This window comes from Plectropomus leopardus, chromosome 24 (genome assembly GCF_026936395.1).
Source record: "Plectropomus leopardus strain MGB_pleo_1.0 chromosome 24, ASM2693639v1, whole genome shotgun sequence".
In the NCBI taxonomy this organism is placed as follows: Eukaryota; Metazoa; Chordata; class Actinopteri; order Perciformes; family Serranidae; genus Plectropomus; species Plectropomus leopardus.
The window spans coordinates 12015105-12038883 of record NC_142199.1 but is presented as its reverse complement, the minus strand read 5'-3'; the positions used below and the strand labels follow the sequence as shown (position 1 = coordinate 12038883).

Sequence of the window (23779 nt, the reverse complement as noted above, 5' to 3'; positions counted from 1 at the left end):
ATGGAATACTTTAATCAGTGCTTCCTTCTTTCGCACGTCATCTGCAGGGATTCATTTCCTGGTGAGCACTAATATTCTGTTATGTTATGATTACCACATTTTACTTCCTATGATTCCAGTCATATCTCACACCAGATAACAGTGAATGACTGGAGCGATGTGCTTCATGCTTCCACTCCCCCTTTGACGAAAGACCAAATTTGATCAATTATGCAGATGAAGCAAAACCCATTTTGTTCCTTGCTCTGTTCAGATCAGAACTTCCTTCCCTCGCCCCTTCCTCGCAAAAACAAATAACTTTTAGAATAAGCATCATCTCCCAATTACGCTTTAATTCTCGAGCAGCGAGCACACTGAAATTTAGACACAATATGCCAGCTGATCAGCGATGCACAAAGTTACGCTCTTATAGAATTTTTCCCCAAAGGAGTGCATCACATGTTCTGTAAATGTTGAAAGAACTTAACATACAGCATGTGTTTCTCTGTTAGCACCTTTATGTCTCATTAATTCTGCATGGAATCTGCTCAGTGCATTATTCAATGGCACATTGGTGAATACGCTTTTGCTTTATGAATGTATAACTGCCTTGTTGTAACCAAGCTGTGACTGCCAAAGTTCAACTGGAAGTGTTTTCTTTTTGCTGAAACAACCGTCTCTTTTCCCCAAAGCCCATCATAGCAAGGCATGTTCTGGTGTTTGCCCCGAGGTTGAACCCCATAGCAATCCCTGAGAACAAAGGCATCAAAACCACCCATGTGTCCCAAGATGACTCACTCAAGTGACTGATCTTTCTGAAGTTTTAACTTCATTCTAACATACTCTATGTTGAGTTGGCAACCAGCTAAAATACTGCATCTTTTAACTGAATATTCTATTGCTGGTGTGTTGAGGTTCATTTTTAGAATTACTTCGGGATAGAAACTGCACAGCGACATGACAGATTAAAGGAAAATCCTCCATCTCCATTATTAAACCAACAAGTTAGGAAATATCTCTTGGGAGTTTGGTGTTTGTCCCTCCAGAGTAGAGACTCCGAAAATTTCCAGCCCTTCACATTCCTACGACTTCAAATACAGATGCTTTGTCACACCCCTCGGCGTTTGATACTAATGCACATGGCACTACGCAGTGTATCAAGGCTACGTGACGCATAGCTGAAACACATCATATGTGACAAAAGGTGAGGTTTCCTGGGTGTAATTCTGGTTTTGTATGACCCATCCACCTCCCTCCCTCCTGCCCTGTGCAACTTTCTGGCTCTTTATACTACATCAGTTGCTCTCAGCAACCTCTTTTACACTGTTCTGTTTGTTCAAGGCAGAATTATAACAGTGTTAGGCCCAGGACAGCTGGGGAGGAGACGCAGTTGGTGGCTAACTCAAAGAAAAAGATCAGCAGCAGTAAATGTCCTCTGATTGGGAAAACAGTAAGGTTCAGGAGCTCCTTGCCCTCTGAGCAGAGGACGAGATCAGTCCCCATATAACAGGGACGGTAAATGATTGTTATTGTCATGCTTTGCCAGTGTAATTATTCGGAAAGCGCTTTGTATGTTATGTGTCATGCTAAAGGCACTAGAGACATTGTTTTAAACATAGCTCCCGGCTGCCTCTTTCGGGTTCTGCAGTGCTGTCATGCATCTAAAATTGCTGTGATGCCGCCGTTGTTTGGTTCTGCATAGTGCAAAGGCAGCATAAAGGAGGGACTAAATAGCGACCCTGTAACACGATCTCTGTGTAAAAAAAATGCTAGCGGCAAGTGTTGTCACTGACGGGTTTACGTAGGAGTAAGTTGAAAGCCTAAAGACGCTAAAGAGTGCCTTTAGCATCAATATTACACATCAAAATGCATGAGAAAGTGTCACTATCTGACGACTTGGGAATGATAAAGGCTGAAAATCTTTGCCAAGATAATCTTTACTTTTCTTTAATTGTCAATCATCTGTAGGTCTCTATTATGGGGTTGTCCATGTTCACTCTGTTCAGACATGACAGGATTAGTATTACACTCACAGTACTCATGTGATAAGGTAAATTTACAGCCTTTTTTTTTCTTTTTTTCTCTCTCAGCACAGTCAGAGCCCTGCTGTGAGTTTCAAAATAATCACTGGAAACCATCAAGGGAATATAAAAGCTATTTGAACCCACTGACTGAGTGACACGGATATATTGCCAACCATACACAGCCTATGCACCTTGCTATACCTACCCCTTTAATCCTTTCATGAATTTCATCACCTTTTAGATATGACATGTAGAATTTAAAAAAAAATGTATTTCTTTAAGAGATTTCTAAGCTTCAAGTACACAGAAGTATCAGCAGGCTTGACCACTCACACACTGTCAAGTAGATGAGTGTATGAGGATGTTTCACAAACACAGTACTGTACATGCCTCTTAGGAAGTGCATACTCCATAATTTATCGCTCTAGCTCTGTTTTACTACATACAGTGGGCAATTCTGTCCCTGTAGAACCGAGGGAAAGATAAAAATATCTTGCATTATCCAATATTTCATATTCTCTCTCTCATACACACTAGCATTCTGGTTTGCAGCAGGGAATAGAGACAGCACTGTGGAACAAATAAATCAAACATGACAGGCAAAATGTGAAATTAATAAATCCTTGGCCTTCAAACTGAATAGCAGTTTTTCAAGCAGGGGGAGCTTTTATTTAGTTGCATATTTAGTTGCTGTGCACTGGTGGTTTCATATCAGCTGGCATTCCTATGAAAGCCCTGAGAGGCAAGTGAGAGGAGTCTCTCCTGAGCTCATGACTTAAGAACAGGTGCCAAAAGGTTTTGGTTTATCTTTCAAAGTTCATTTTTTTCCATCTAAGACACAGGTGTAAATAAAAGACACCTCTGATCAGACCAGTCATTCTTAGAAATTGTGCTAAGGTCTCGTAAATAGCATATTAATAAATTAAACTAGTGTCAATTAAAATTCATTCCTAGCCAATATTTTTTTTTTTTTTCATACTTGTCTCTCAGGGCTCCTGTACATTTTCCCTCTGAGATATAGTAGATTTTTTTTATTTTTAACTTCTCATATCCAGCAGTCTGTTAGAGTGAAGATTAAATGAGAAACAGTGAGAAAGAGAAAATACAAAACTATATGCTATCTTTGCCAACATTGTGCATTTCTGAACGTAGTAAGCTAATTATAAGGTGTAGCCTTGGGAATTCGGGCAATTGAAAAATAACACAGAACTAAAGACAGTAAAAAAAAAAAACGATGTGTAAAGTCACTAAGTGACGAGGCACATGATGGATGAGCTCACACTGACTGCAGCCAGTTGCCTGTTTGCTGATACATCTGTTTGCTAAAGAGGCGAGTGGAGTGATTAGTTCTGCTCCAAATGCTATCACATAATACTTAAGTGCCACTGTGTATTCTCAGAGCCACGCTGTCACCCACACACACACGCTCAGTGTACTGTAAAGCCCCATACAGTACAGTATGCGTACATACAAATGTATCCACGTGCACAGGGACACGTGTCCAAACCTGGCATGTATCTATATGTGAGTCCCATTACTCTACTGGTCGAGCATGGCTTTTACTTCCAGATTGTAAGTGCATCATTTCTCAAAATGCTTCATAAAACACTTGACAGTGTGGCAAAATGTTTATCCGTGGCACATCGACTGCACTCTTTATTTCCTTTCTTTCTTTTTACTGCAGGATTTTCATTCAGACATTATGATTCAAGAATCCAGACATGAGTGACAAGTGTTTCTTATTCATCGTAATGATCACCATCCTCCTGTGTAATCTGATTTAGGGAGCGTTCAGCAACGCTTATTCTGCTGTGGTATTTTTAGCCTGCAGCATTATGCTTCAATGTTGGGTGCAGATGTTCTTGCCAGCTGTAATGTTTTCAGCCTGTATGTGTTTTGACATGGACTGAATGCACACCCAGCGACAAATGAAGTCACTCAAGTGTATTTAGCATTCATTCACACACACATCTTGTGCAAACTGCAAGCAGATACACACTGCACACACACACACTGTTCTTTAACCTTTACGATTGACTTGAACCAAATAGAGGTAGTCAATGCTTGGTCGTCACTACATCACGCGAGTACAGTCAACCAACCAGAAACTAACTGGCAGTGAAACTCCCCTTAGGCATGACCTCAGTGAATGTACTACCCTCCAGTCTGAATATGAATCAAATTAAAGGGCCTCGGTACCGAAATTATTTTTTAAGAGATCTAGAACAAACATTATGTGATGAATAAAACTTATTTTGCAATTGAATGTGCAGAAATTGAGACATCATTTCTCTTGTAAGGCTGCAAAAACCTCACTCCATAATGATGCCTTGACTGAAACTGCAGGATCACTGCAGTATACTTTACAAAATGTCTGTAAAAAGGGAAAATCTAAGCCCTGGCTTTTCAATCCTTTTCTTTGTGACAGACTGGGGAAGTAAGGTGACTGGTGAGTAATTGCCTTTAGTTGTCTCGTGGGATCCATCTGTTTGATCCTGCTCCTTAAGTTGCACCTTGGTGCTCATTCTCAGATCCATTATCGGTGCCGGTTGCAATGAAAATTCTCAATATTATTTTCTCCTCTCGCCCAGACTAAAGTTCAAGTGCTTTTCTTTTGCAGCCAAATACAAAAAAAATGTTGTTTCAGCAGCTGCATAAACATAATTCAAAGAGGCAATAATCAGATTTCTTTTAAAAATATCACTTTAAACACTGCTCCGCCGCCCTTTGTGTTTTCTGCCCCCCTGGTTCCACAGGGCTTTATATGACATTTACAACGAATCAATGAGATGTGCTGTGGACTGTGTTGTCCAACAGAGATCTACTGCTGTGCCGCAAAAGGTTGAAAAGCAACACCGGAAAGTGTTTATAGGTCTGTGGCTGATGCAGATACAGTGGCACAGTGACAGATATTACTGACCTACAAGCAAGATAGCCTATTCCTTTAGCAAAATATCTTGCATCATTTTCATCTTTTCTTGATACAGCTTTATCTTGTCCTCGTGTAGTTTTCCTTTTTGTGACCTGCCCTTGTAACCGCTTTCATTTAGAATTATTTGTGGGTAAAGGTAAGTGTATCTTGAAGACCAAAGCTAATATATCATCCAAAGCAATAATGAACTTCGAGCTGAACAAACCCTACCTCCATTTGCATTGTAAGGGTCACTATTGATCCTTGCTTCAGCTTCAGCACCCTTATCACTCCAGCAATCCTGTCAATCAAAGCTTTGACTTTGCCTCCCAAAGGGTGACACATAATTTACAAAATAGACTTTTATGTGCATGTCTTCAAAGTCTGCATAAATAATTAATGTTTATACCAAAGTTTAACTGTAGTCATCCGTGAAAGTATGTTTGAAGTAATATAGGTTTTCATGATTAATTGAAGAATTCACACTTTTTTCCCATCTTATTTTCTTTCAGTGTCAACCTACCCAGCAGCCTACATACAAATCTTTAAATATCTGTTAAATATCTTCCGTTTTTATGGTTTCTAACTGATTTATATTCTGTTTTCGTTTGCTCACATTCTCAGAAAGATCCTGTACTTTTAACCCTCACCACTGACAACTTGAGGCTTCATCTGATACTATCTTATCTTTGAAATGAATAAACTTGTAGCTGCACCTGCTGTCCCCCAACCAATTGCTGCAGAAAACTTTCATCCTGAGGGGAAATCTGATGTTTCGAAAACGCTCAAGAGCTTGTCTCAAGCCGTTAAATGTCATTTGCAGTTAATGCCTACCAAGCACATGAAGACTTTGAAGATTTTTAAATGATTAAAGTGTGACACCCTCTCACATCTAAAGACAAATTGAGTTTTTAGTCACAGGCTAAAATATTTTACAAAGACTGGGGATCTTGCAGGACCGTTTTGTAATACTACAGCTAAATTCTTTTTCAGATTATTTCCGGTCCTGCTCCTGGTCGAAAATATTACACCAAACTCTTTTTGGTGTGCAAACACATAACCCTAGAAATACAAGAGGAAGACAGAGAGAATGAGAGGTCAACCGTTAAAAAAAATAAAGATCTCTCACTAGAACAACTGATGGTTGGTGGATCAGATACTTACTAAAGACCAACTCCTCTTCACTCCAAAACAGTTTCTCCTCTTTTCCACAGTTCAGAAGAACTGAGACTTGACATTCTTGCGCCTTCCAAGTGAATCTGAGTGAACTTTTATTAGTTATTTTATATTAGGTTGTCACTGTGTACCTTTTCCTAAACCAACCGATGCATCTTTGCTCTTTACGAAGTAAGTTAGATTAGGTACGTAACTTTACGTTAAGTACATAACACCCATCTGTGTTTCTTTTCCTAAACATCACCTTACATAACTTTACTTGCCTAAACCTAACCTACATAACTTTAAATCAAGTACATAATTTTTTGTTATGTGTGTAACTTTACGCCAAGTACGTGACCTGACAACATCCATCCATATTTATTTGCCTAAACCCACCGTACATACCTTACATATGTAGCTTCACTTGCCTAAATCTTACCTCACTTTGAGAATGTAACTTTACATTAAGTACATAACGTGATGAGGCCATCCATGGGATCATATCATATGTGATCACTATTCATATGTGTCATATGAATAGTGTGTGTTTTTTCCATCAGATAATACAGAAACCATTGTGTGATTCTTTCCCCACCTTACACCAAATGATCAATCTCACAGGAGCTCCCCACAACTCCATTAAGACTAATGGGTTTTCTGACTACCTTACACCAAATGATAGAGATCATGAGAGCCCAAATAAACGGAGGTATATCTCTCATGATCGTATTGCAACATTGGAAATATGTCCGCGGTTTTGCAATCGCTTGAAAAGCCATTTGGTGTAAGGCGGGCATGAGGACATTGAGCTTCGATGTGTAGGTGTGTGTTTTGCCACGGTCATGAGTTTGGCGAGCAGCCTGAGGAAGAGTCCAAATCTTCTCATTGGGAAAGGACAGGGTGTGCCCAGTTCTAGTCTGGTACACTCACAGCGTGCTTGTGTGTGTGTGTGTGAGTGTGTGTGAGAGAGAGAGAGAGAGGGGTGGGGGGGGGGGACGGACGAGGAGAGAAAAGTCAAGAGGAAGAAATGATAACGGATGAGTGAACAAATAGAGCTGGAGCCTTTAAAAGTCTTTTCCAGATGGAGTGTTTACAGAAACCGCTCTCATACACTGTTTGTTTGAGGTGATGGGAGCTTCGTTGTAAAATGAGGATGCTGGGGCTGGAGGTTTAACCATGCTGGACAGCTGTGATTGATGCAGCTGACTGTGTACTTATTGACCTAACCCTGATGTGTCTTTGTGCTTGTGTATTGCTGTGTATCTGTGTGTTAGTAGACAAAAAAATACATTCCTGGCACCGCACTCAATTGAAAATTAGTATTCCCATCCTGAGCAGTGCTGTATAATAGAAGGGGAGCTGTCCGTGGTCCTGAACTCTGCTGAGTGAGAGCCTCAATGAAGCAGCTCCCTCACTCACCTACTTTGATGTCTTTGTAAGGAGTAGCTTTTTATGTGAGCTTTTAATTGATTCCATCATCACACGCCGTTGGCATGTTTCCACATCAGAAAGACCAGCCGGTGTTTGTAAGGAGTTTCGTCTCTAGAGGATATAAAGAACCAAATCCCACTAATCAGCTCAAGCACAGTTCAGTCTTTATTATCATCTCAGAGGACAGTTAATTTTCAGGGGAGGGACTTTATAGTGCTCAGTGCAGCACAGTGCAACATGACAAATGCAACATTTACCCGCAACCATAAAATAGCAGAATAGTGGTGACTCACTGCCTCTGCAGTTGGTGCTGATAGACTATGGATTTCACAACTTGGTGGCTGACGGGGAAATTCAAATGACTGCATATGTTGGAGCATTGTTGCCTGAACATGTGTGAGAGGACGGGGTAAAAATACACATTTAATAACCTTTTTAGATATTCAACGTGAGTGTTTTTTACACTAGATAATTTCCAGACTACAGAATTGCTGCGGATATTTTATTTTTATTTATTTATTTTTTTTTTTGGCAGTTCAAATAGTTCTATACTAATTTCCGACAACAACAACAACAACAACAACAACAATCAACCAATCAGAACTATGCTAGTGGGATTAAGAATGGAGATATTATCTTCCTGAGATAGAACGTGAAAATACTTTATGAAAAAATGTAGACTTGGGCTGCATGATGAAATTTGCGATAGCACTGGTAAATACTTGTGCTAAATAGACAGATAATGTGTACTCAGTTCCCAAATGTAAAGTTTTTACACAAATGCAGTTTATCTTTATCGACAACCTTTATCTTGTGTTTCTAGAGTTACGTGCTGGAATTGTTATACTACCTAAAGGGAGTTTCATGTAATATTTTCCACCAGGTGCAAGATGTGAAAAGTAATCTAATTGTTGCAAATAGTGACCCTGCAAGATCCAAGTCTTTGCAAAATGTTATAGCCTGTGACTAGAAACTCAAATTGTCTTATAATGTCAGAGGGTGTTAGGCTTTAGCCTTTTAAAAGTCTTCTCAAAGTCTTCTAGTGTATCATAAGCATAAGTCAACGACCTTGCTAACTGACGCTGAGCTGACTGACAGTTAACAAGCTTCCTAAAAGGACAATGATGTTATGGGACATTAAGTTCACATTGTTCATTTAAAACAGGCCTTTGTACAATCAACTCATGTCTCGTAACTCTCCTCTCTTGTGGAGTCGTTTATAAGGTCAAATAAAGTGAGTGGTGCAACACAGCAACACATTTGCCTTCCCAAATTCACCAAAGTTGAATTGTGTAGAGGGCGGCACGGTGGCTTTGTGGTTAGCACTGTTGCCTCACAGCAAGAGGGTCCCTGGTTCGAATCCCGGTTGGAACGGGGTTCGGTCCGGGCGGGGGCCCTTCTGTGTGGAGTTTGCATGTTCTCCCCGTGTCCGCGTGGGTTCTCTCCGGGGTCTCCGGCTTCCTCCCACGGTCCAAAGACATGCAGCTCAGGTTAATTGATGACTCTAAATTGCCCTTAGGTGTGGTTGTGAGTGTGTATGGTTGTTCGTCTATATGTGTCGGCCCTGCGATAGTCTGGCGAACTGTCCAGGGTGTACCCCGCCTTCCGCCCGATGACAGCTGGGATTGGCTCCAGCCCCCCCGCGACCCTTACGAGGACAAGCGGTTACAGAAAATGACTGACTGACTGAATTGTGTAGATTGACTTTGCCCTCGTGAGCAAATTCACTGATTGCAGCCCCTTGAGATTTTGCTTTGACAAAAAAAAACTATAAAACCCTCTTTGCGAACAGAAATCTGCTAAAATGAGCACATTATCAGACTGAACAATAAAGTGAAGCAAAATAGCAATTCAGTCTGATTATCAGGTCTGACACCAGAAGCCTTTAGAAACAATGGCTTATCCAGAGTATTGATGGCCTATAGTGCTACTCATGATTGTTGTGAATGGAAATCTGTGGTTTTTCGATGGTAAATGGGAGAGCTTTTCAGTTTCAGATGGATGGTTGGAAAATTAATCATCTAAATGGAGGAATCCATTATCTCCTCAGTTTATGAGTGACTGAGATTGTTCTTGAGAATATTTGTACTCAGAAGTGTTTCCGGATCCTCTGCTGCAAATTAACAACTTTGTGAAACTCCTGCAGTTTTGTTTTTTGCTCTGCTCTTTTTTTTTAAACTCCATTATGCTTGTTTAGCAAACATCTGTACTCTGCAAGATGTTCAGAGAGCATGCAGAACGGAGCTTAATGTTCAAGTGGTTACATAAAAAGAAAGTATGTGCACACATTTCCACGCACACACACAGTGTGAAATGCACTGAGAGCCAAAGCATGTTGCCTTCAGATAGTAAAGCTATATAAAGTAAGACCACTTCCAGAGCAACTTTTAACAACGTGCACCGATGTTTCATTTATGAACTGCACAAAGTCATGGAGAAAGACTGAGTGAGCACTAAAGAGTGAAAAGAGCCAACCAATGGAAAGAGGATGAGGACTGGAGGAGAAGAAGGTCAGGCGATGGCTGGAGTTGTCTTGCTAGGAGCTATGAGTGTGTTAAGTTGGAACATTAATGAGCATAATGAGGAAGACTAAGAGGAATGAAGGTCCATTAGTGAGCAAATTAGGAAATTACTAGTGACAGATCAATGCCAGATTGGACAAAAGCACTTAATCCAGTTAATTCAGATTTACATGAAACTGTGTAATCGTACGACATTATGTGCCTTTGATAATTAATGAATCATGTGATACGAGGCTTCAACTAAGGGGTTATATATGCAGCCCAAATGCCAGAAAAAATGTTGTCATTATACATTTCTGCAAAGAATACATTACATTTCTACACTTCATATGCACCGTATCAATGCTTATGTGCTAACTTTCTCATCTGGAGGGGGAGGGGATGGTGGAAGGTCTGTCACCTTGGCAAGATGTCTGCCAAATTGCAGACTGCTGTTCTAGACCAACAAACAAAAGCGTTACTTTTTGCTGAGTCATTGCTGTGTTTTCATCAGCTTTGCAGTCACCAACCAGGGGTTTTACTTAGCAACCTGTCACTGTTTTTCCACCGGACATAGTGGCATGAAAAGCGGTTGTTGGTTTTTGTCTAGACATTGCCGTGTTTCGTGCAGAGATAGAATCATGGAAAGCAGATGTTTTTTTTTTTTTTTTACAAGACGTCATAGCGTTTCCTGCCAGGATAGTGCCACAAAAAAACAGTTTTTACCAAGACACTGCTGCATTGCTGATTTTTTTTCTTGTCTTTTATTATTATTTTTTTGCCAAAACCAAACCACATGTTAGTCCTAGCATTGTCAAAACACAAAGAAACCTCACAAACACACCTCAGTAAACATTTTCCTCATGGTCTCAATCGTTAATGTCAAGTCTTCTTTAATCAAGCACAATGCCCATTTTGGAAATTATGTTCCCATATGGAGAAAAGCAGCAAATCCTTCAAGTGGGAAGCTGAAGGAAACCAGTTGAAATATCCCATTAAATAAGGGGGGAATACACTGAAAATTTTCATGCAACCCGGAAGAAGAGATCTTGTATCTCGATGAGACCTTCCTGGCTAAACAAAATACACACATTTTAGATGAACATATACACATACATAGACACTACAATGGTATATATCTGTCATCAGTACTATAGCCAAAGCTTTATTTTTTGCATTTGTGTCTCTGCTGTATTTTTTCTCCTATTTAAATCATGGTGCATTGATAACAGGGCATTCATCACACAGTTGAACACGCCTCAAAATTTATGCTGCCTGTCTGACACCGATTACAGCTGACATTTTATTATCGCATAGTGTGACACGCAATTAACCTGTAAACTGTTATCTTATAGTGTTTATGGGGTGAAGTCAGTTACACCATGTATTATGGTATCTTTAAACTACAGCCACAGAGAAACATCCTGTATTCTTTTACTCGTTTTTTGGCTCTTTAAACCAGAATGTGAGTTTTTAATGGAGCCTCCTGCTGAGTTTGAAGATGATACAAGATGATGCTTGAAATACGCATGCTAAGAGTTACTTCAGGCTAATTGGGAAGTTCTGCACAAAGTTTTTTTCCTCTTTTCTTCATCTGTTTTCTGAGATTTACATGTTGAGTACTGTGAGATCTCTTTGCATCTCATCTCCTTAGCCCTTAGAGCTGAAATACCTTTGATTGCAGTATATTTTCCAAAAGCACTTAAGTCATTATATCAGTGCATAAAGGGAAGACTAGGAATGATTCTTTTTTATTTATTGCAGACTCAGCTGACATGTTAAAATGAATAAACTGTAAGGGAGGTGACCCAAACCCCGATGTACATTTTCTGTGTATATATTACCACTCCACCCACCACTTAACCTACATGTCCTTACACTCTGAGAGGGGTCCTCAGCTCCGCCAGCGTGCAGGACATTCAGCAGCTGAGCTTTTAAAAGACGAGGGAAAAAAGTTGCTTAAATTACCCTAGTTGTTCTGCAGAGTGTAAAGTGGTGAGAATTGGCAGGGGGAGGTGGTTTTTACGCTACTGGCTGTAGTGAGTATTGTCATAATGTAGGCTAAAGCATCTTGGGAGAGCTCTCTCGTTTTTGTGCAAATTCAGTCAGTCTTGATAAAGATCTTGAGGGGTTTTAGATTTAATGTCCCATGTTGACTATGGGTGATCTATTCAAAAAAGGAAGGTCAAACTAAATTATTTTCACTCCCAGCAGTAAGAAGTAGCCAGGCCATCGGCAGAAACGGCCCTTTAAATGCCCTCAATCCTGGGGCGGGATCTTTGCACTGCTCCAATGTCATGTTTAAATCACAACTTAAACTCTTTGAATTGAAAATGTGTGTTAGTAAAGGTCAATGTGGAAATGCCCTAGTGACTCAGTTCTGTTTCTGCTCCTGACTTTTATTTAAGGAGACAGTCAGATGGAGGCTGACTAATGTTAGGGTTCAGTGGCACAGTAGAGTCCAAAATATAGAAATTAGTCACAAACTGTATCAGGTCTGTTAGTCTGCAGTGCATATAAGTAAAAGATGTCGAGTCTTGGTCTAGCACTGCCATTGTGGCATCAGAAATATATTAAGTGATGCAGGGATCTGTTTTTTGTTTGTTTGTTTGTTTGTTTTGTGAAGGCAGACGGGGATGTAAACATTACCCTGGTACCCTCGATAAAAAGTGTAGCTGTAAAGTTGTTATGGATGTTCAAACTGTTGTAGTCCCAGAACTAGGACTATCACAATGTTTTAATGACCTCCACCAAACATAACTTATAATTATTGTTGATGCACAATTAATTGTGTTGGTTTACTCTTTTCTTAATTCATGGGCTATCTGATATTTTTGAAGTAATGGTTTAGAAAATGGAGCGTTTGAATACTTTATTGGTCAGCGATTACCATGGTGAGGATCAAAGCATTCAGGTCAGCCCTAGTATTTTAGGGTAAACAACAAAACATGAAAGTCTCTTAAAAGGATACTTTCCTGATTTTCAACCAGGTGTGTGTAATCGCCGTGTGGAGAATTGTGTGCAGATGACCAGTGCTTGACAGTTATCATTGGAGATAAAGGAATATTTCTAGTTATCATGAGTTGTAGAATTCTCTGTGAATGTCATCATATTTACTGATGAAATGTAATGAATGTCAGAGAAAAAGGGATTATAATCCACTCTGATGGGCCTTTACATATTAGGCTCATGTGTACATGGTACTATAGGTATCACCTCAGCTGAACTCTAATGGATTACTTCACTGAACATTAATCCAAATCAGAGCTGCAGTGTATGAGGAATAAAACATTTGTTGCAATGCACCCAGAGCTCAGTGTTTGGGGCTGTGCGTTCTTGCTGACTGGAGCATGTGGTGGCTGAGCGGGGAGGTCTTTGCCAGCTGGCTCCACCGCTTTCTGTGATAGGGAGGCCTGACATATGATGCAGCAAAGAAAAAAAAATCTGACTAGCATCAGTAACCACCATCTTTGTTACTATTTAGTAGTGTTGTGGTGAAATACATTTGGATGAAAAGCTGCAATTACTCTTTTTAACTCACACAGTGATTATGCCTATGCGCAAGGTAATGCTTTGCTGTGCAGTCAATTACTGTGATCTGTTCTTTTTCTTTTTAGTGTTTTAACAACCTAATGAAAAGACAGAAAGGATCGATACCTGTAACAGCAGTCTATGAGGAATTAGCCATGGCAAATTAATTATGCAGGGAAGGTTTTACAAGCAAAACAAGCATCGGGATTCTAAGTTAGTCAAAAACATGAAAGAAAATATACTGGTCTGTTAGTTAAAGCCCCCTTTTCCACTCAAAAATTCTTATGTTCCTGGCTGCTAAAATGTCAGACCCTGATTGTACTGACATGTCACTGGAAAGGTGTTTTCACATTCCTCTACTGAAGGGGACGATGTGTGTACAATTTCCTAAAAACTGAGGTTCAAATGTACTCCATGCAAGCCAGATTTTGTCACTCATACAAAATCCAATCACTGTCTAATATGGTTAACACATGTCGAGACATATCAGGGAACAGACTTTGATACACCACCAGCAAATAAATCTGAAACCTTCAGTGCAGAGCGGACCTGTCAGCACAGAGAGCAGAGTTAGTATTAGCATAATGAAAGTTTTGACAGCAAACATGAGAGAGTGTGCAGTTTTTGGATGTAAACTAGACCAACCCACTGTGAAATCCAAGCAGATATTACTGTGTGTTTCATATCCACTAGCGCTGTGCAAGCCACTGCCGGTTACAAGCTAACAAGCTAACATAAAGAAATAAAAGATGCTCACCATTCTGAAGCCGCTGGCAGGCTGCTCTTGTGCACTGTTTGTATGTAGACCTATGAAGTATTGCACCAGAAATTGTATGCAACCCACATAATTGTAAAAGTTGTGATCACATGACTGTGCGTTACATGCTTAAGTTATAAGTGGGAGAAAGAGTAGATCTGTTTCCTCTATAGATTTTCTTAAAACTCTTTTATTAGGGAAAACCCCATTAACCAAACTTTAATCAAAGTAGAGTGTTTTTACATACTTTTAGATGTGTCTGGAGGGCCCCTTTAAAGACAGAGGCAGAGGCTCAAGCTTGGCAGTACTTGCACAGGCAGTCTCTTTATACTAGCAACCTGTCAAAATATATTAATTGATCTATTATCTATGAATGTAATCTGTGGAATCTATATATTAAGACAAGTATACTATATCACAGCCTTAATTGTGTCTGCCTGCTTCTGCCTGTCATCCTGATGCTGCCTTAATGTCTTTCGTGCCACTACGATTTAAAAAGTATCAGAAACATAAGTTTTTTTCTTAAATCCTGTGCAGACTTTTCACTCAAGGAAAGAAAAATTGATTTTGTGTTATGAAGTTTAGATTTTTAGCAGTAGCGTGGATGACAGAGAGAAATTGATCCCTGGAGGTACCTTACAGTGGCCTTTTCAGCACCCTTAAGAACAAAGACCCCTGCCACTGCATTTGAACACTTACATTTGGATTCCTGGTATGTTTAAGCATCAGAATAGTGGGGAAACAGGGGTAAAGACCTTATGTTAACACAGGAAGTTTGTGCAACATCAGTTGGACAAAAACTCTGCTGCATAGTTCATCGAGAAGACAACTTTCAGGATGTTGAGTGCAGGGGTTACATTTCTAGCAACAATACTTTGTGTTGTGATCTGTCTCTGTTCGTAAGTTCCCGCACAGAGATTCTTTAGTCAGTCACCTTTTGCACTTTTAGAAAAATATCTGAGGTAGAAAAAAAGAAGAAGCCTAAACCATGCCAACTAAAAGATTGAGGGTGCAGTTTTCGGTGGTACTTTAGCACGCAGCTGTAAAATTAGTTTGACTGCCATTGTTATCAATGGTAAACACAGCTATCTGATTTTGTGTGCTCATTTAGTGCAATTTGATAGTGCTTGAGCTTGAATCCTCATGTAAATCCCTACATTTTGCTGATAGAGAGCAGCTTGGAGCACTGATGAGTCACTGAATGGGCCCACCAGACACAGGCTCAGAAGCCCTCAGTATCAGGGGCCCCCCGGCCTTAACCTGTAAAATGTCATGCAAATTAATGTGTACCAACCAGGAAAAAGATTCAAAATGATTAGAAAAGACATGAGTATACCTCAAAGAGAAACAAAATGACTTAAGAGACACAAAATGACCTCAAAGACATGCAAAAAGCCCACAAAGACACGCAAGTACCACAAAAGATTTTTAAAAATCCATAACGAGAATCAAAAAGACTTTAGAGAAACAAAAAATGACTAAAAAAAAACACACAGATACCTTAATGAGACAAATTAACTTAAAAGAGACACAAAACAACAACAGACATGCAAAGAAACTATAAATACACAAAACAAACAAAAATTACACAATTATACCTGTAAGACAAAAAAAGAGAATGAGATGCAAAGTAAAATGACTGCAAAGAGAAGCAAAACAACTACGAAGAGACACAAAAATAATCCCAAAAAGACACAGATATATGTCAGAGTCTAAAATTGACCTTTAAAGAGAGACAAAATAACTAAAAAAAAGATGCAAAGGAATTTCAAAGAGACATAGAATGGACAATGGCGTGTGTTTTGCTCCTATGTGAGAGAGGTGGTCGGGCCTTTGGCATGCCGGTTCCCAGGGGCCCATGGTCTCATAATCGGCTCATGGCTTGGAGGTAGAGGACCTTGAGAATGTAGTAAATATCATCATATGATGCCTACAAGTGGGTCTTAAAGTGTAGTTTTTGCCATGGGGATGGCAGTATCACTCAACTATAATTTTTGTCTCACTGGCAGAACCGTTTGCCCTTTTCTGTCTCATTCTGACATAAAAATGTTTTTTTTTTTTTTTGCTGGAGGAAGACTGAAAGTGAAGAGTGAAATATTAATGCCATCCAGGTGAACTTTAAGAGTCAGTTTCCTCTCAACACTTTGCGCTGTGTGGCTCCAGCTCAGAGATGGAGCGATGTTTCCACACACGTCGCTGCTCTCTGAAAAGCCTCTTACTCCACACACACACTTGCTTATACAGTACATGCACAGTTGCACACACTCTGTCTCTCCCTGTCTCTCGTTTTCTCTCCCTTTCTCATACACAAATACTCATACTCTCTCACACACACACACAGCATGGATTTGTTTTCTCTGTGATGAGAGGGATTATGGGATAAAGGAGGCGAGGCCACAGCAGTTTAGTTCAGTTTGGACCAAAGCTGCTCTCGGCAGCAGCACAATGACAAACACAGATGAATGTCTGGCTACACACTGGAGATCTGCACAGCCGTTAACGCCGCGGCCTCTGTATATTTTGAGCACAAGACCCTCTGATTGGGATTCTAGAGTGGCGGTGGATCTGTTTTTCTTTCGGATGACTGAAGATCAGCAGAAGCTCGAGCGTCTGACTGGAAACTGTGCGTGGCAACAGAATCCAGGGGAGTTTAACTCAAAAGCCTGGGAGTGTTGAAATGGATCTATTGCCTTCTTTGTTTCACTTTCTTTGAAGTCGCTCTTAATGGAAGCATGGATGGTGTGTGTATTTCTTGAGACAAGTGAAGTATCATTGGAAAGCTTTTTTTCTTCCTCAGAATGACTGAGAGGGTCTGACACTTCCACCAGCAGCTTCACTGCACTTCAGTGAGCTTGTTTTACACTTTTCATCCAAGGCCAAGTTTCTTTTTCACGCCCTGCAAGAAATGACATGACTGACTGATGTATTCAGCCCATCAGCAGCACAATATGGGAATTGATCAGCTGGATTCCTACGGTGATGACGTCCTCATCTAGTACGCATTTTCGTCTATTTTAAGAATTTGCATCGACTGCAGAATCAATTATGGCCTTTGATTTCAGTGCCAGACGCCCAAGAGCTGAGGCTGTGACGTGTGACGTCTTTCTGATGCAAAGCACGCTGTGGAGAATACGCTGTGTTACAAAATATCAGTCTAAATCTTGGCACTGCAATGCCATTAATCTACTCATTGTTACTGTAGCTATGCATCAACTCGCTATCACAGATTTGAGGTCAGGACAATAAAGATGTCCTCACGGTTTATGGCTGTGGAAGGAAGTGTTCTCCGAAATAAATCAAATATGAAAATGAAGTGCATAGATAATTGAATTCAGTGGCGTTACTCCGGCTTGATGATTTTTTACTGCATTCAGGATCATTTCTGAGGAGAGTTTTATGATCTGTGCATGATTAGTCACTGTAGCATCACAGCTGATTCAGGAGGGTGGTCTCTTCAATTCTTATTATGGGATGCACAAATCATGCTGAGGTGACACACTGGACTCCTATCTCCTCCCCCTGTCTCTCTCCTGAAACCCACAGTGACATTGTTTGAGTAATCTGCGATAACCGAATCAGCTGTCACATCAGTGCTTTTCCCCCGCTGCACGCGCACAGTCTCAGAGCATGTACCACAGCGCTTGCCTGTGCACGCAGCTATTGATCGGCTATCTACGGACCCGATGAGCTGTTATTTGACTGCGGTCGATTGCACTAAGCAGTGCTATCTCACACTGCAAGCCACACGCAGAGAGGCAAGAGGTCACACTAATGGGGCTGAGAGGGATCTAACCAGGGTGTCTGAGTGTTTTATATCCAAAGAGAAGGGAAAAAAAAGATTTATCTATTCACCTTTGATTCTTTTCTTAAATTATGAATCAGTGGGTACATGTGCTGTGATGTTTATGCATGAGTTGTGTTCTCTGTGGATCTTCTCCCTGCATAAAAGTCCTCTAGCCAGTCTAAAGATTTGTTGCAGCTTTTCAAAGTCTAAACCTGTAGTTTCGTATAAATACGACTGAATATTTGTTTTCTTAGAAGTAACTGTGTGCAGGTGATACTCTTGTGGTACTTCTAAAATGACATTCTGACTAGCATAACTGCTATGATTCAAAATGCTGAGTTGAACCTCCATCAGAATATTGTGGTTTTACTTCACTTCTGGAAAGATGTATTTGAGAATTGCTTTAATTATTGCCCACACCACATTAACAAAAACATCAACAGATACTAATTTTCCCTCCTTGTTCTTTTCTTTCAGCCATAAGAACAAAATGTCAGGCTGGCCGCCCCCTGGCCCAGGCTCCTGGGGTGGACTGCAGGGGTCCCCATACAGCTGGGACAGCATGAACAGCACCAGGGAGGGACGGGACTGCCTCACCACGTATGTACAGTGTGATCATAAACACCAGAATGCATGTGCTTACATGTTTGGACGAGGCGTTCTCACTTCAAACTGATTAAAAATGCAGACGCTTGGACAGTGGCCCTTGGCGTGTGATACCAACGTACCTCCACACCTTTTAGCATCATTATTTAGAAGCTCCAAGCAACTGATGTGGTACAAAGAGCAAGAAAGTCAACTTTGTGTGGGAGGGTGGTACCAAAAGTCAGCGGCAACTAACAATGGCATGTAGTGCGTCATGTGATGTACATGACATATGTGACCTTAGCAAACCAATGATAATAATAATAATAATAATAATAATAATAATAATAATAATAATAATAATAATAATAATAATACTAAATCCTCCTAAATGAGTGCAGTGTTGTGAACATCGTGTTGGTGGATGAAAGCAGATAAAAAACATTCCAGCACTATATACAGCAGAAAGTTAATTATTTCGCCGCTGATTTTTATCTGCTATCTTAATATCTGATGTCAGACGAGCACAAGATCGTATCAGTTGTTGCCGGATCTTAGAAGAATGTGCTGCTGAGACGGAAAAGTCTTCAACAAAGTTAATTTTCTCCTGATTTGTCTGAAAAATGCAGAGAACCCAGATGTGCAGATATAAGAACATATGTGGCTTGTGTGGCTTGCATGTGGCCAGTATTTATGTCAGTAATTTGGAATTAAAGAATCTCATATGTCATATGTGCTCAAATTCACTCCTCCCATTAGAGTAAATGGAGTCAGGACCACTACTTAACTGCGGTGTGTCAGTGGAAAAACACATGTGACTCACATACAGAAAATGACCCTAAATCATATTTATTTAAAACCAAACCATAATATTTTTCCCAAACCTAACCAAGTACTTTAATTGTCGAAATCTAAAAATTAAGTAAATTTCCATTGGTTTAAGTTGATTTAAAAAGAGACTGCATGCATGTAATGAGCGGAAACTGTACATTTACTGTGAATACTGAAATTAATTTTGAAATCATCCCTGAGTGTCTAAAGCTGACCCTAAACGGGTACTTAGACCGTCACAGTTTGACACGTTGGTATTTGACAAGCTGGGAGTGAGGAGGTGTTGGTTTCGATGATGTGCAATCATCACTACAAAGCCTCCCCAAACTGTATGGACGGAGACTGACACAGACTTGCCACAGCAAGCCTACACGCCATCTGCTGTAAGTTTGTAACAAGATGACAAAAGCTGATTTGCTGTTGAAAAAGGTGGCGCTGCCTATGTTCTAAAACCAGCCACTGGCAACTTAACAAGCTGAGTCACAGGCGACACCATCCGCTAGCTTGAGTCGAGCTGAGATGGGTCACCACACACTGCTGTAACTATCTTTGCATTATTCTCTTTGCAAAACTTTGGTCTGATCTGGGCTTAAGAACGGCACTTCTGAGAACTCTGAGGACTCTATTTCAGAGTTAAAATGTAAAAAAAAAAAAAAAGTTTCCGCCTGCTCCTACCTCGTTTTTTTCAGGTAATTTTGCATTCCACTTGTGTGTGCAGTGCCTGTTGTCTGTGTAAATCTGTTACGCAGGAGGAAAATTTCAGCCAGGTAAATGTGCAAATCCTCAAATTGGACTGGCATTGAGGGCTTGGCATACAGAACGTTTTGCACAATGAATCCAGCTGCTGCTGCAGAACAGGCAGACGTGTCTGATTTTGATAAGCTGTGATCCAATTAACTGCATTGACATGGTGTTTTGATGTACAAATTGCTTTATGCCATGGTAAAACTATGCTGTGAATTAATTGATGTTGTATGCATATGTGTACCTTTTCTTTGTTGGTTTCCTTCTTCGCTTCTGCTCTCATTTTCCAGCCGTTTACCATTCCTTTTCTTCTTTTTCATTCCCTTTGCCATCGTGTTTTCTTTCTTCACCTTCTTGTCTTGCACTTCCTTATGTCTCCTTTAATCATCTGTTTGCTATCTATTTTCCTCTCTTTAGAGCTATATGGCCTCCTCCTGCCTCCTCCTTTTTGTCTTTGACCTTTCCTTTTCTTCTGTCCTCTTTGCTTTGACCCCTTGACATCAATTCCCTTCCCTTGGTCTCTCTGCTCTCCCATCGCTGGTTTGCTTGGCTTCACTGGACAAATGCGGCACTGACAAAGTAACATGAGCAACACTGGGCATAATAAGATAAGCTTCAATACCACTGCCTTCTGTTCTTTCTGTCTATTTTATCTCATGCTATAACCTTACCTTATATCATCCTATACATCCTTTCTATACATTCTGCTATTTTTCTCCTCTTTCCTCTGCACCCCCCACCCCCCGCAACAAATAAAATTCTTCCCCCTGCTCTCCCTATAATGAGGGGTCACGTATGACATGGGAGACAGCTCTGGTTATGTACCTTTGCTCTCAGTGAAAAGCTGTTGGCTTCAGATGAGGTGTGACAGAGATTAGATATCACAATTGGATTTCTGCGAGACAGAGAAAGAAAGAAAGACAAAAGAGAGCGAGAGTGGGTAAAGCCAATGGATGATATGATTATACTGGACGGATAACTCCCCTAACCTCACCTAACACGATCTAGCAGGTTTTTACGTGCTGTTCTCCACTCAAGTGTCAGTGTATTTGAAATCCTTAAAAAACACACAGCTTGACTATATTCATCCAGCCCAGTCTCCAGAATATAACATTGGAACTGTATGTTTTGCAAACCATGGATATGTCGCATTTGTCCGTTTTGCATGACATAGTTTAAATGCATAAGCAGAGCTTTTCAGCAGACACCATCCGACCACTGTTCCAACAAAAGTGGGTTGGAGCAGTTTTTGTAGTAACAAAAGCAGGTATGGCAGATGCCCAGCTGTGTTAGTTGTGCATAAGAGGGTATTTTTTTAATGAGAGTAGAAAACATGTCCAGTCATGGTTGTATCAACAAAAGCAGGTATTTTTTAACAAGTTTTGGGACACGTCCAGCCATTTTTGTAGTGACAAAATCAGGTGTTTTTTGTTGTTGTTTTTTTTTTTTTTTAAATTAAATTAAATTAAATTAAATTAAATTAGAGTTCAGAACGTTTCCAGCAGTGATTGTAGCGATGAATGTGGGTGCTTTTTAATGAGAGTTGTGGACATATTCAGCTGTGTTTGTAGCTTACAAAAGCTGGTATTTTTCTAATAATAATATGCTGATTTTCACAACTCATTTGGCTGATGACTGATACCAGTATCAATATATATCCAGTTTTTTCCCACCTAGTTTTAGTGATTAAGTGGCTTCTACAGAAGTATTAACTTCACATTATGCGTACTGTTATTGTGATGGCCCATCAGCAAATGGAGACATAAAATACAATGCTTTTCAGGATACATAACATTGATTCATTGTGATATTTGCAAAAATCAGCATGTTGGCCAATTCCGATATTTCACCTTTTAACATATCCTTTGTATACACATACAAAACACACACATTTAACATATCTATTGTTTGCAAAAGCATATAGTGCTAACATTTTTTCTGGCAATTGGGTTGATTTATTTGAACAAACGGTCTTTCAAATGGCCATTGTTACATGTGAACTCTTACCACATAAATAGGTGCATGTTTAGGATTTTACTTGGTCTTGCATGGTCTGATGTATCATATGAAGAGGTAGCTCCTGAGTGAGGACCGGGCGAATCTTAGTTGTTATCACCACAGCTTCGTTTTTTAGGTAGCTTCTTGACATCCACTTCAAGATGTCTACCAGACAGTGATGCGTACTCCTACGCAAGCGTCGAATTAGGGGAGTGACGAGATTAATAGGCCTGTCTGAACAAAGTTAAATGCTTGAAAAGTCTAAGTGCCATTGTGAGAAAAATCCTGCAAATCTGGCAGTGCTATAAATGAACTCTCCCCACTTGTTTGCAACATTGCCTGGGTTGGCAAAAAATAAGGCACAATTTAAAACAAAATAGAAAAAACCTTGCCAAATTATTATCGTCGCATAATATCTGTCACCCAGACCTTCTCATATGCACAGTTAAAGTATGTGATGCCAGATGGCTAAGTCTAGGTTAGCTAGGTCTGTTAAGCTTGTTATGTAACTGTAACGTACTACTCTTTGCCCTGGACTGTATTACATCTTTTTGACTCATCCATTGAAGTTCCTTAAAACTTTCTCTTGGTAATGGACTTAAACCTGAAATGTAATATTATTCTCAGCATTTTTCCATGTCGGTATCCCTGAAAAATTTGTCGATAGCCTGTTAAATACAATAAAGTGTAGGCTTCTGAAACCATTTGGCTCTGCGTGATTTTCCCCATCCTGACAGGCGGCAACACCAGGATTTGACCTTTTTGTATTCAGCTCTCCCCTGACCCCCTGACATCGCAGCGCTGGGATTAAACCCCACTGACCCTGACAGGGAAGATGAGCCCACATCACAGATTGGAACATTGCTTCATTACAGACAGATTTAGTTTGAGATTTCGGTGCCGTATCTACAATACAGATCAATGCAATGATGAGGGAGAGAATGAGAAAGCGCAAAAGGGAAAGAAGGTGGCAGAGATTGAGACTGATCCGGATTGGTTGGATATAAAGTCGCAATGTGTATGGCTGGAACATACTTCATCAAAGCTGCAGGTGTATAACTAATATATATATACACATTAAAAATATTCGTGGGTTAAACCACATTGGTCAGGCAAAATATCAAAATATTACCTGATAAAATAAGAGAGAAAGTTTAGTGTCGTAGCATCTGTGACTATGTGAAGGGTAGGACAGATGAGGCAGGAAAATATATTATGCTCTGCTATATGGACAGTTGAGGCAGACAAAGATGGAATGGAAGTTGGCCAGGTAACAATGGACACCCTGTACTGGACTTAATGTGCAGAGAGGAGGCGATGGCTGCCAAGGGAGCTTTTTAAGCTGTGAAGAAGGGAGGGAGGTAGAAGTAGAGACAGAGGGAGAATGAGTTAACCCCACTGAAAGCATATATCACCTCTTAATTAACAGGCACTCAGCATTCTCAGTGTCCCGGTCGAGACAGACGTCTGAGGTTCAGCGAGCAGGAAGGTTTAATTTAATATGGTACATTTACATTTTAGTGGTGCTCTCATCCTGAGTGACTT

The 23779-nt window shown here is 40.2% G+C and overlaps 1 protein-coding gene across 5 annotated transcripts in view; it reads left to right on the top strand.

Annotated features, from left to right (window-relative positions):
• Nucleotides 1–23779, top strand: part of LOC121963003 (FERM and PDZ domain-containing protein 4-like) — an 84413-nt gene that overhangs the window by 36368 nt on the left and 24266 nt on the right. For 4 of the 5 annotated variants that reach the window (XM_088074286.1, XM_088074290.1, XM_088074289.1 and 1 more), the window contains exon 2: nt 18554–18676. In XM_088074286.1, coding sequence (XP_087930412.1) covers nt 18554–18676 — 123 coding nt within the window. Of the gene's footprint in view, nt 1–16751; nt 17288–18553; nt 18677–23779 lie in introns of those variants that run through there. The other variant, XM_088074287.1, reaches the window with a different exon arrangement.